Source organism: Sesamum indicum, linkage group LG3 (assembly GCF_000512975.1).
Source record: "Sesamum indicum cultivar Zhongzhi No. 13 linkage group LG3, S_indicum_v1.0, whole genome shotgun sequence".
Classification (NCBI taxonomy): domain Eukaryota; kingdom Viridiplantae; phylum Streptophyta; class Magnoliopsida; order Lamiales; family Pedaliaceae; genus Sesamum; species Sesamum indicum.
Window position 1 is genome coordinate 12,908,495 of NC_026147.1, and position 13,114 is coordinate 12,921,608.

The 13,114-nt window shown below is 35.1% G+C and overlaps 2 protein-coding genes across 2 annotated transcripts; one reads left to right on the forward strand and one right to left on the reverse strand.

Moving 5' to 3' along the window:
* On the reverse strand, positions 3,008–4,978 carry LOC105158200 (protein BASIC PENTACYSTEINE2-like). Its single transcript, XM_011074860.2, has 2 exons — positions 4,828–4,978; positions 3,008–4,581 (listed from the first exon to the last, which is right to left on the reverse strand). The coding sequence occupies exon 2, from the start codon at positions 4,427–4,429 to the stop codon at positions 3,506–3,508; it is 924 nt and encodes a 307-aa protein (XP_011073162.1). The 5' UTR covers positions 4,430–4,581; positions 4,828–4,978; the 3' UTR covers positions 3,008–3,505.
* Positions 6,304–13,114, forward strand: LOC105158201 (protein PAM71-homolog, chloroplastic). The gene is made up of 10 exons (XM_011074861.2): positions 6,304–6,630; positions 7,712–7,874; positions 8,269–8,455; positions 9,023–9,070; positions 10,827–10,923; positions 11,010–11,173; positions 11,358–11,423; positions 12,414–12,464; positions 12,565–12,669; positions 12,755–13,114. Exons 1-10 carry the CDS (start codon positions 6,480–6,482, stop codon positions 12,818–12,820), a joined length of 1,098 nt encoding a protein of 365 aa, XP_011073163.1. The 5' UTR covers positions 6,304–6,479; the 3' UTR covers positions 12,821–13,114.

A 13,114-nucleotide genomic window follows, 5' to 3' on the forward strand; every position in this document is an offset into this window, starting at 1 on the left:
CCAAAAACGAGTATAATAGTCTCAGGATCATTTATTTTTGTGCAAAATTATATAAAATCCTCTTGTATTTTTTAAACGAGTATATTATGTAAGAGGCAATTTTTCTTTCTAATTAGTGTCTTCAAATCATGAAATCAAGTTCTCATATTCGAAACTCAAATAGATAAACCACGACCAACAAACATACAATCTGGAATTGCTTTAGGAAAAGCACTGAAATATCGCAAACATATTCAATACCAAGTAATCTTTCAGTAACTTGGTGTCCTCTTATTCACATAACTCACAATCACAACTATCTGTCAAGCCCATGGGCCCAACAAGGCTTGGGCCTTGGCCCAACATTCGATAGGGCTTAACTTGGGCTAAAAAGGTTTCATTAATCACGATGCCATAAGAAACGTCACACCGTATTCTTCCTCGCGCGCCCATGTCATCTTCTTCCTCACGTCATGTGAACCTCACTTGATTAGTTTCCACGAAATTAAAAAGAAAATTGCATGGATACGGGACCAAAATTGTGAAAATTTAAAACTATAAGGAACAATCACAATTTTCTTTTTCGGGGTTTAGAATAATTACAGGTAGTTTTATGTGGTTTGAAAAATTATATTTAATATTTTTAAAATTTGTATTTATTTAACAGATAGATATCTTTGTTAGTCAAAATTCATTTAGTTCGTCGATATTAATAAACAAAATTGAATGAAAATTGGTATTTATCATCAATTGACTTATTACTGACTTATTGTAGGTTGAAAAAAAATTCTGACTAACCACCTTCATAATAGTGAAAATATACTTCCTTACATGCATTAAAGCATAAAGATGTATAAGGATAATTTGAAAATGAAATGATTTATTTGATTGTAATAAGTCAATTAGGAGTAAATATAAATTTTATCCCTTTATTTTTATTAATATAAGTAAATTCAATTAATTTTGATTAACTTCAGGAGCACTAAATGTAATTTTTCAGACCACAAGGGGTCCACATATATTACATTAAACCTTAGGAGAGAAAAGTGTAATTATTCCAAACTACAATAACTACAAAAAAAAAAAAAAAAAGCAACATTTAACCATGGCTAATAAAATAAAATAGACGTAGCAAATAGTCATTGACCAAAATCATGCAATGGTTGTTGGTCGTGGTATCTGCGAGGATAGCTAAAACATTTAGCCATGGCAAAAAACTTTATCTATATTTTGCATTGATTTTATTTATCCGTGGTCAATAAAAATTATTTACCACAATAGCTATTAAAATTGTAGCCTATAATCATTTGTTGTCCAGTAAATAAAGTACATTCATGAGCTTTATATTCTTAATGTCCTGAAAATGGCAACCTACACATAGTTAAAAATGTAATATTGGCATTTTGAGCTAACCACAAAGATATTTGAGTTTTAAAACAGCAGAGGGTGCAAGAGAAAGGTTCTTGTCAAGAATTTGCATACCATTTTCATCATCAGCTTGTATACATTTCCGACAATAAAACTTAACCTTAGCCATAACAGGCAAAGCTCAGAGTAAGAAAATAAATATACCTTCAACCTGGGAAACTAGGAATATATGCCCATTTCTTTTCCAACTACTTCAGATGCCTTCTCACCAAACAACTAAAAGCAGTTCATAAGGGAAAGAACACAATATTCTTCTTGGGACCATTTTAAGTGCATAAAATCAAACTGAATTTTGATTCGACAAAATACTATATTGAATACTAAAATCGATCGATTTGATAGTTAAAGATTCTTATTTTTTTTTGTTCGGTATTCAGCAAAGCAAGTTTTAGAAAAATATGAAAAATAGTTAAAGATTAAATATTAAAAATAATAATTACACTCCCTAATTATTTTTCTGATTTTTAAATAAGTGAAATAACAAAAATAGTATAAGAATAAATCATATATAAAAATTAAACATAAAAATAATATATCGGTACTCAATATGGTTCAGTAAATCGAAACAAAAGCGAATACCGGATTTTATGTATTGAATTTTCAATTTCAATTTGGTTGGGTCAGTTTACCAAATTTTGAACACCCCAATGTTGAAGTGATAGATAAAAGAGGGATAAGCGCTTGTGCGGAGCTCCAGTTCACAACTTCCTTAGCTCTTTGGTTCCTTAATGATACACAAATATTCCTTCTACTTAGAGATTGTGTAGCAAAACTTATTTAAAACAAATAATAAACTCAAACATAAGCTCATAGATCTCATAATATAAAATACCTTTAAAACTTATAAGATGTAAAATCTTATTTTAAAAATAGGAATTAATATTACTACCCCTACCTAAAGTTTGGTATAACTACACACTGTAGTTTGATAAATAACACCTAGCACCCCTAAAATTTGTTTCAATCTAACAAATAAATCGTTCGTTAGTCAAATTCATGAATGAAAATTGATATTTAACATAAATTGGCTTATTGTAGGTCAAACAATTTTTTTCCAACTAAACTTACCTTATAACAGTGACGATATACCTCCTAACATGCATTAAACAAAGGAAGGCATATGAGAGTAATTTGATTATAAAAAAATTTATTAATTTACAATAAATCAGTCGGGGGTAAATATATATTTTTTTCGTACTTTTTTGTTAATATCAGCACATTTGATGAATCTGAACTAACAAATGAACTTATTTGTTAGACGAAAGAAAACTTTAAACCACAAGGGATCCACGTGTAATTACACCAAACGAAATGAATTATCCCTTAAAAATAAGCTCTGTAGAACAAGATTATGAAACTTTGAGATGTTAGCAATTACAATTTTGTAATCAATATGATCAAAATTGAAGGCATTTATTAAAATTTTATAGATAAGTTAAAACTTCTAACTTTAAAAAAAAAAAAAAAACTTATAAACTCCCATCTTATTTCTTGAATTTATAGTCTCCTTTTTAGAAAATTTACTGATACTTTTCAACATTTTATAAGTTCTTCGTAACATGTTCTCACCCAAATAACCTCTTTGTTGAGCCAATAGAATCTAGGAAACCTTACCTTGTACATTCAATAGCAAATCACCAAGAGTGTAGTGCATGTTAAATCTTCACCTTCAGACATCATGCTTATACCAGTTTGCTTCAAGCAAGCTGAGTATCCAATATACCAGGTGAATCTAACAGTATCTCTATTCAAAGAAAGTGAAAAAGACAATATAGATCTAATTATTGTCTTAAACATGATATCATGTTTAGAAAGGAATGAAGGAACCATAGTTTCAGAAAAATTAATCTTAACAAATCATTTTCACATCCTGTCACCAGACAAGATTAATGTTTTCCTTGAACTAAAAAATGTGAAAAGTTAAAGAACATCGCCTCCGAGGTTGTCCAAAAGGCAAAATTTAATTAGAAGACAACTCACTTCTGAAAATTCAGCAGTTAGAAATGACCTGAGATGTAGAATACTCCAGTCCATATATATATACAGCACAAAACTTGAGCCGCATGCACTGGGAGCCAACTGCAGACCTCCAATAAATTCATCGGATTGTCACAAACTTATTAGTTCCATGTTTGGCCCAGTAATTCCTCAGATCAATTGGATTAGAGAAATTATACCCTTCCGAGACAAGTTTCTCCAACACCTTCTTAAAGGCTCCAATGCTCATCTTTCGTCCAGCGATCCTTGCTCCACGTCTCTTTGTGTTCATAGGCAAGGGATACATCGACAAGCTAGTCGTACAGCAAGCAGATTGCCAACCACCGGATCCCCACCTATAACACTGCTGTGGATTTCCGGTGCACGAGCAAACTGGTATAGGGATTCCTGAAATATCCATGTTCATCCCATTAATCACAACTTCAGCGCGTTTCTTGGGAGCACGTGCACGATGGACAGAAGGGGTGGACTCATTCTGTACAGCCCTAGGCACTCGAGTCCTTGGTTTCTTCTCTTTTGGGGGTGACTTTGAGACTTTACCCCCACCTCTCTTCTTAACAAGCCCATCAGCACCACCTCCATTACCGTTATCTCTTTCCTCACAAACCTCATCCATTGGAGAGATCACATCTTCATTTTTCTGCAAAATAATTTGCTGGGGCATTTGGATGGAGTGACTGGAGGACGTCTCTGGTGAAACCCCATAACTCAGAGGATAATAACCATGATCTTGATTTCCAGATAAGAAATTTGGGTATTTTTCCCTGTTTTGGGTCATCCAACAGTCCATGGGGATGTGGGACTCGGGAATGCCACCAACACGATGGTGATGATACGGCCCTCCGTTAGTAGAGGCCATGACCGATGACGGGTGGGTGTTGTGGTGGTCACGAATTCCACAACCAAAAAGGGGCTTTTCAGCCATGGAAGACATCAGCTGCAAGCCCAAATGGTTCTTAAGAGCAGCAGTTGGCGGTTCAAGAAACCCCCAATTCCTGAAATTTATACTGCCATTTCCATCCATATCAATTTCAACAACAAAAACCAACAAGAAATTGAGTCCACTGACAATGTCTTGACTGCTTAGCTCTGTTCAGATTTTTCAGTACATTCTACAGTCCCAACAACATCAACATGATAACACAATGCCGCTCCTATGTTTCATCATAGCAAACCCTACAAGAAACCACACAAGACATAAAACTAGAGCAGAAAACACACGTCCACATTTTCACAAGAAAATCATAAACAGACAAACATATATAGAACAGGGATTCAGGGGTTTTCCCCGCAGATCTCTGTAAAAATCAGTGCAGTCGATTCAGAGAAGGCAATGCTTGAGAATCACTTTTTCTGTCAAACATTTCAAGCAATTCAGTACATTTTAACAAAGAACAGAGAAAAAGAATGAAGCGAACTTACAGAGAGAAAGAAGAGTCGGCTGGTTTAGGGTTTTTTCCCCATTTTTTTCAAACTTTGAGCACTCTTTTTGGGGATGGGAAGAAAAGGAGGCAGCTCAGAGAGCGCAAAAATGAAAAAATTAAAATTTTTGAGAAATAATAGAAAAAGAGGAATATGATAAGAACAAATGTGATGCATGGGCTTGGACGCCACTCTTTCATCTCAACTTCCCATTATTTTTTTTTTATACATTTAATTTTCTTTATTTTTATTTTTTTAATTGGTATTTTTATAAATTTATTTGAAATTTTTAAAAATAATAACAATTTATCTGCATGCTCAAACTGATAAAATACTAAAAAAAAAAAGAAAAAGAAAAAAAAATATCCTTTTTTGCTAAAAGCACAAATTGACATAAGAATGGTTGTTTTCCATCAGATAATTGTGGTGTGTTCGATTCTTTCTACTGATATGAAGATTGTATTGATGAGTAATTTGTAAATATCTCTATATGTTACATGTGTTCTTATCTGTAGTGACGATGAGTGTCAAAACCATTCAATCTTCTTGCATCAAGAAATAAAATAGAATAAAATAAAATTGTGAGCTATGTTTCACATTAAAAACCTAATCAAAAGGGTATAGTTGTAACCGGAGAATTCTTAAAGGGGTGTAAATATAATTTCAAAATTTTCTTTGCAGAGAAGAATAATTTTATATTTGAAAAGGGGTCTAAGTGCAATTAACCCCAAGTGTTATAACTATTTTCTAGAAATATTTTCTTAGATGTGCTTGCAATGATTAAAAAATACGTACTTACTAGCTTTTTGCTGAAAATAAATAGCACTTTTAATTTACTATTTTTGTTTTTGCATTGCTTATATGAAACTGATTTAAGTAAGTCTATAAGTATCCTCCTATCAATTTATATCACTTATCGATAAAATCGTAAATATTGAATTATTTTTCAAACAATCAAACTTCATTTTTTTTTTTCACTTTTTATTTTTATTTTCAGGTATTTGTGAATTTCTTTACAACTAAACTTAAAACTTACTCTACAACTTATTCTTATAAAGAAGTAGAAACTATTACAAATACTCTTTTAATTGTAACAGTACTGGAGGCAAAGTATTGCATGAACATAGTTTAGGGGTGCAAATTGCAATTCACTCTAAATAAAAAAATCTTGAAAAATTATAATTTTTTGTTCCCATAAAATAGGGGGTGTTACAATTTGATCCCTCAGTTTGTAGGTTAACATTTTCGGTCCCATAAAATAAAAAAATATTACAAATATGTTCCCAAAAATCTAACAAATTTGATTCCACAAAATTAGTGCATGGGACCAGATCCAAATGTGTTTTAATAATTTAAAACTAAAAATATTAATATTATAAAGTATGAGATAAAAAATGCAATACTTTTATTCTATGGGACTAAAAATACAATTTTTCCAAAATTTCCTAACACTCCAAATAGTTCCAAGTTTCCAACACCACACGCCCACTAGGAAGTGGCCACACAATCTGATCTCACACCTCATCAGCTTCTCGGCATTGCTCACGCTTCTGGTATTCTTCCTTCGTTCTCACTACGAACCAAACAAAAAGAATTCTGGAGAAATGGAGCTCAGAATTTTGTAACAGAGCAGATTATTTGCAGCGGAAAAAATGCAAGTCTTGGCTTTTCAGAGACCTCAAGTGTTAGTATCATCAAGGAGGGGAAGCAAGAGAAGGCTTCCTCCCATTTCTGCCTTGATTTATTCACTACCCTTCTCTCCTTTGGTGCCCAGGAGAGCTTTTGTACCATCTTCATCTTCATGTGAGTGCTTTACTTGTGTTGTTTCTTGATTGTTCTTTGTTAAGTTAATGGGACTGAGAAAGATCGAATCTTTTATCTTTGGCGAAGTACAAATTCAAGTGTAGTGATAGAAATTGACTTTTGCGATCCATTGTGCTGTTTCCTTGAAGTATATAACAAATTCTTTGCGGCCCAATTTGGATTCTGGGCTTTATGTTTTTCGAGTGAGTTAAAATGGGATCAGGTTTAGGACTTCAATATATCGGTTACTTCTGTTTAAAGGGAGGTTTTGGTTTTCTGGGCTTTGGTACTATGAGGTCAGTTGCAGTATTACATGTGTGAGATTCATTTGAAGCATCACTCTGTGTGTTTGATCTCAGTCACTGCTCCGAACATCTCTAGCTTGGAATAATTTCCTCTCTAACAATGCAACCTGGGCTTGCCATCAATGTCGGGGTTGATGTTTGCATCTCCTATACACAGATGTTGATGTAAATAATATTCCATCCTAACTAGTTGAACTTTACTGGAACTATAGAATAAATTAAAGCAGTGGCTCCTTGCCACCGGAATCATATTGAATGTCCGGGCTGTAAAAACCTAGGAAGAAGTTGAATTTGTACTTCTCAGCATCAATTTGGTTGACTATTTCAATGTCTTTATTAGAAACTGGTACTACTAATTAACAGGATAAGGATCAATACTTGATGGTTCGAGTTTGGTTGAAGCGCATCCAAAAGCCTTTGTGTTGAGATTCCTCATCATCCCCACCCAAATGCTTAATAATCACATTTTGGGTCTCGATGGGAGGATTTATTAACACATGGAGCTAAAATTTGCTAATGTACCATATATCAGGCCATTGGAGCTTCAGCCAATATGTTTGAATGCTTAGATTTTTTTGATACTTTTCAATGAACATTCTATTTGACTCAGTCATGAAGGTGCTCTATTGGCATAGATATCTACTTTTTTCTCATCTTTTTCTTTTCTAACTGCTAACAAGCTAAATAATAGGTTACCATTCTGTTCTGTTGATTACCTTCCCTTTTGTTCTCATTTATCTTTCAAGCAATGATGATGTAAACTTCCACTTTCACAGTAGGATGCAGGGTGGCATCAAAGGTGGATTTGGGAAGCAGAACAATAAGAGCACATGCACTAAATGTCGGAACAGGATCTGGTGGCTACGAAGAGAGAGAGGAACATAACAATCAAAGTTTCTCTCTTGATGGACGACAACAGAGCGATGCTTCATCCAAAATGTTAGTAAACTTTAATTTCTGTTTACCAATATATGGAGAAGATAAACAAGACATTTCATTTACCAATCCTTGTTCTCAATTTTTGTGTATGAAGTCTCACCTCCACTACACTCCCAACCCAACCTAAAAATAGAAAAAAGGAAAGTAGAGAAAAAAGAAGAGAGCATTCACTGTAAGAACCAATTATAAACAAGTTCCATGAAATTAATTTGAGATTTATTTCAGGTACAAATGTAAAATTTAGAAGAAATAATTTTAGAATCTTTAGATACTAATGTGCATGTCTTCTATTAAGCATGTGAAGGGATTGTCTCTTGTATTCATAATCTTGCTGCAGATGGAACAATTAGAAGCTTTGGACCCTGTCCTAACTAATATTAATTTGTTATGGTAGTGGCAGCGAACCATCTCCTGGTCGAATCCCTTATCCTCTCTCTATATCACTTGTGCTGTGCACTTGTGCTTTGGTATTTTTACTGGTCGTCTTCACAAAAGGACCATCATCACTCTTGCCGGCGCTTGCAAAATCAGGCTTTACTGCTGCATTCTCTTTGATATTTGTTTCTGAAATCGGAGACAAGGTAAAATATTTCCGATATAGCTGCTTTGCATTTACAGGTGGCGTGTATATAACATTAAGCACGTTCCTATCATCCTCATTTCCCTGCCTACAAGTGCATAATCCCTAATTACTTTTAACTAGAATTAAGTCATAAGAAGTTAATCCACACTTCAGAATTTTCCAAATTGAGATATGTCTATGTTGGTTTGTATCTTCGTCACTTAATAAGCTGTGCTTTTCTGTAAAGCAAGACGGGACATTATCACTCCTTTACATATGAAAATTTTTTGTGTTGGATGTCTGCTAGGACTACATCTCTATATTTTCCTGAGTGTCCAATTAAAACTTGTTTTTGTTGCCTGTTGACTGGTATATCATGCTTTGAAGCATCTGACTACTCAACCTGTGTGTCAACATATATTTGTGAGTAAATGCTTGCATGTAACGTAACCTATTATCTTTATCCATCTTACTGTTAGTAACTGCTGGGCTCTATTTGATTAGTTTATTATATTTAGATTTTTGTTTAAGAGGGATAATCTTGCTCAGCTTTAAATTTGGCTAAAATTCTCCTTTGATTTAACAGACTTTCTTCATTGCCGCACTCTTGGCCATGCAATATGAGAAAGTGCTGGTATGAATCTCAATCCAATATCCATGTGTGCGGTTTTCTCCAGGTTTCTGCTTCTGCTAATGTATGTTTTGTCTTTTTCACTTAATTCACATATCCGCGCTTTTCTCCAGGTTTCTGCCTCTGCTAATGTATGTTTTGTCTTTTTCACTTAATTCACATATCCATAGGATTCAAGTTGAGTCTCAGATGTGTCTGAGATGCTTTTGGTTATTGATCTTATGAGAGCTTCGCTTTTCACATATTTCATGCTTCTATGCCTATAGCTCAAACTTATATTACAAAGGTAATCAGGAAATTGGCTCTGGAATCCTGGGCAGGCAGAGAGCAACTTTTTCTTAATCTGGGTGAATGTTTACATTTCGTGGTTGTTTCTGTTACAACCCGTGGATTCTTAACCTGATGAAAGTAATGCTCCTGAGGTACGATAGGCCTTTAATAATGTGGTCGACTATAGGAGATGATCACTCAGTTTGTGTATAAAATATATGTGGTATGGCTAATAATGGCAAAGTGACTCAGTGTGCAAACTAGAAATCCACTGATGTGCCAAAGAAATAAAGTCACCAATCAAAACAAGAAACAAGAACGTGCCACGCATAAATTTGATGTCAGGTTGGTCAAACCAATGCTAAATATCATGTCAAAAGTAGATCCAAAGACTCTAGGAAAATTCCCTGAAGAACACTATGGCAATCTACGTCATTCAGATACTGCTGCTGATGTGAAACTTGATGAAAATAGCTATATCACATGAAGATTCAAATGATAATCATTACCTTTGCAAGAGATCTTGCAAGAGTCACTCAAGTTGGTTGCTCAGAGACACCAACAACTGCACTCCCCACCCACCCACAACAAGAAAAGAGAGGAAGGGGCTCTCTCGTTCTCTCATGTGCCATTTTACATTCGTCTTATATTTTTGGTGTAGTTGCCACTGTATTTGTCTGTAGTGCTTTCTGGATGCTTCTTATCAGTGCTCTTCTTTCTCAAAATTCACTGCTTCATGTTATGTTTTACATGCCGAGCAACTCCTTCATCCTCATTCTCTGATACATAAAAGTTGTTTACTCATTGAATTGTCTGTCATGAATGCCCTCACAGTTCATATATACATATAGTAGCATATAGCTTCAATGCTATAGCTAAGTTTATTACAGTTGTTTATGATTCATCTTAGTTTGTATTGAGATATAAACTACTCGAAGATGGCAAGTGGATGCACTGCTGATTGTCCCAAATTTGGTCTAGTATGTATTCAGATATAAATTACTTGAAGATGAAAAGTGGATGCACTGCTGACTGTCCCAGATTTGGTCTAGTAGTTGCTTTAAAACTGGAAATTGAAAATAGAAAGGCGTTAATTGCGCATTGATTAACCCTGGTTAATGATGAATGGTTGTTGAAAATAGTAGATGATGGATGATTTTCTGGAGCTCAACATATTTGTGAGGTAATGGCTTGGGGATGAGGGGCCGACTCGAGTCTTCAATCGCCGACTAGTTAACTGCTATTTTAAGTGTTCCGTATTCACCCTTAGGCAAGCAATCGCAATGATTTGGAACACTCCTCCCAAGTTGTACATGCTCGCATGCATATAGGTGCTTTTGAGTTATTATTTTGTGTTCACATGTTTTAGCTGTTCCTTTAGATGTTCGGTTGAAATATGCAACTTATCGTCAACAAAGTAACATTCTCCGCGTTATTCTGATATAAGCAAAGTGGAGATCGTGCTCTTACTGTTGTTACCTATGTGAAGGTGCTTCTGGGATCAATGGGTGCGCTTTCGCTTATGACTATTTTGTCTGTTGTAATTGGTCTGATATTTCATTCTGTTCCTTCTCAATTTCAAACAAGTAAGTAGAAGTTCTTGCCGTCAATTCTCATTGAATGTCAGCTTTTTCTTCTTGAGACAAGGTTTCTGATAGTTTGCTATGGACAGCCTTGCCAATTGGGGAATATGCAGCTGTAACCCTTTTGATGTTCTTTGGTCTTAAATCCATTAAAGACGCATGGGATCTTCCATCAACAGCAGCTAAAACTGGTGAACAGGGCAACCAGGAATCTGATGAATTTGTTGAAGCTGAAGAGCTTGTGAAGGAAAAGGTAATCTTCTCATCACCTTCTCATGGATAGTTCTTCTATTTACGAGATTTCTTTTTGTGTATTCTAAATAGTTTCGAGGCTTTTTTTTATGCTCTATATACTCTTGTCAGTCTCTCTTACTCTAAACGAGATTTTGTTGTCTGCATACAGTATTGTGTTTTTTTCACCATCTATGCTCTCACAGGTGTCGAAACGGCTTTCCAATCCCCTCGAAGTTCTCTGGAAGTCATTCAGCCTTGTATTTTTTGCTGTAAGCATTTTCTTCTATTTCAGTGGAAATGATAATTAAAATTCCAAGGATGTCTCTTCTTTAATATTGCATTGGAGATACTAATTCGTGCTTAAGTAATTTGAGTTGAAACTAACTCAAATAACTCTTTCTAACCATTAGACAATGAATGCAGTAGTACTATTCTAATCACAAGTATTAGCATTTGTCATGTTCAGTTCATTATCCAGTTATTGCCCTCGGCAATTGTCAAATGTCAGTCTTGCAGACCGACATTGCTCAATCCTCGTTGACATTGCATAACTCTGTTGAAATCTGGCAGTTCTTGTTGATTGAGGGCGTAAGTACTTGAACTACACTTGGACCTTTATTTTGGAAATACTTGTCAAAACGTGTAAAAATCTTGAAACTGTCCAATACTTGAAAGAACGTGTTTCTGTTTAACCCAAAAGTTAGGTGAATCAGATAACCCTTTTTTTTTATTTAATAATGAGATAACTTATATAGCAATATCTGAAGTCTATGTTATTATTGAGTTTGGAATAGTATGAGGACAGGGGATCATGGTCGCCACATAGTAAAACTATTGCCAGAAATGTCCTGCTTGTTGGCTTTAAGGCGAACAACATAAGCATTTGTACACATTCTTGGATTGTGGATGTCTTTGGAGAAGATCCATGTTCGGAATTGGAAACAAAAATATCTCGCATGAGAAATAAGATAAGAAAATGCAAATGCAAGGTCTTAAACATTTATTTAAGTCGGAAATGAATTCCTCCTACATCCAATCATAGTGTTTTCGATCCAGGAAAGCTGGATAAAATTGTTGGGAAGGGTTACGCTCCATAGTCCAACGATGTTGGGCTTTTGCTCTAAGCTTAAGTTATTCTTTTACTCGTCTTTTTCTTTATGATTTGCCATTTCACTTGTTCTTTTTTGCCATCTTATTTCTCTGTCTACTGCTGTTATGGAGAAGGAACACTGCATTTACCTTTCACTATTTGCTTTTAGGAATGGGGAGACCGATCAATGCTGGCTACAATAGCTCTGGGTGCAGCACAGGTACGTACAAGCCTCTGCACATCTTGGCAAGAAATTTAGCCGTTCTCTTCTTCACATATTTGAGCTATTATGAAAACTTTTACCTGGTTCTGTTCTACAGTCCCCATGGGGGGTTGCAAGTGGAGCTATCGTGGGCCACCTGCTTGCAACGTCTATCGCTATACTCGGAGGCGCATTTCTTTCCAAATACATTTCTGAAAAGCTGGTAAATTAAAACAACTATAAGAGCCCTTCGTGGAAGAAATTGTGATGCGCTTTCTCTGTGATTCTAACAATCGTTCTTGAATCAGGTCGGATATATTGGAGGAGCTTTATTCTTAGTTTTTGCAATCGCCACGTTTTTTGGAGTCTTTTAGCCGGATCGCTGGATTATTGTGCAACACCCACAGGAGCTGAGATACCGGACGTGTCCCCAAGCACGTTACCGGAAATAAGGCAAAGGTATTTTTGGCGGATCGCTACACGTTCGTCCATTCATTGGTTACTAGGCTTGGGACTGGAAAGGTGATGTCATTATTATTGTTGTGGTTGTAACATGATGTAGGGATGAGCATACAGATCATGTAGGAAGACCTCATGTAGTACTAACCGTGATCCATAATTTTTACTGATTCTTAAATCTCAAGTTTTGTTCATCTGTGTGCCAATAA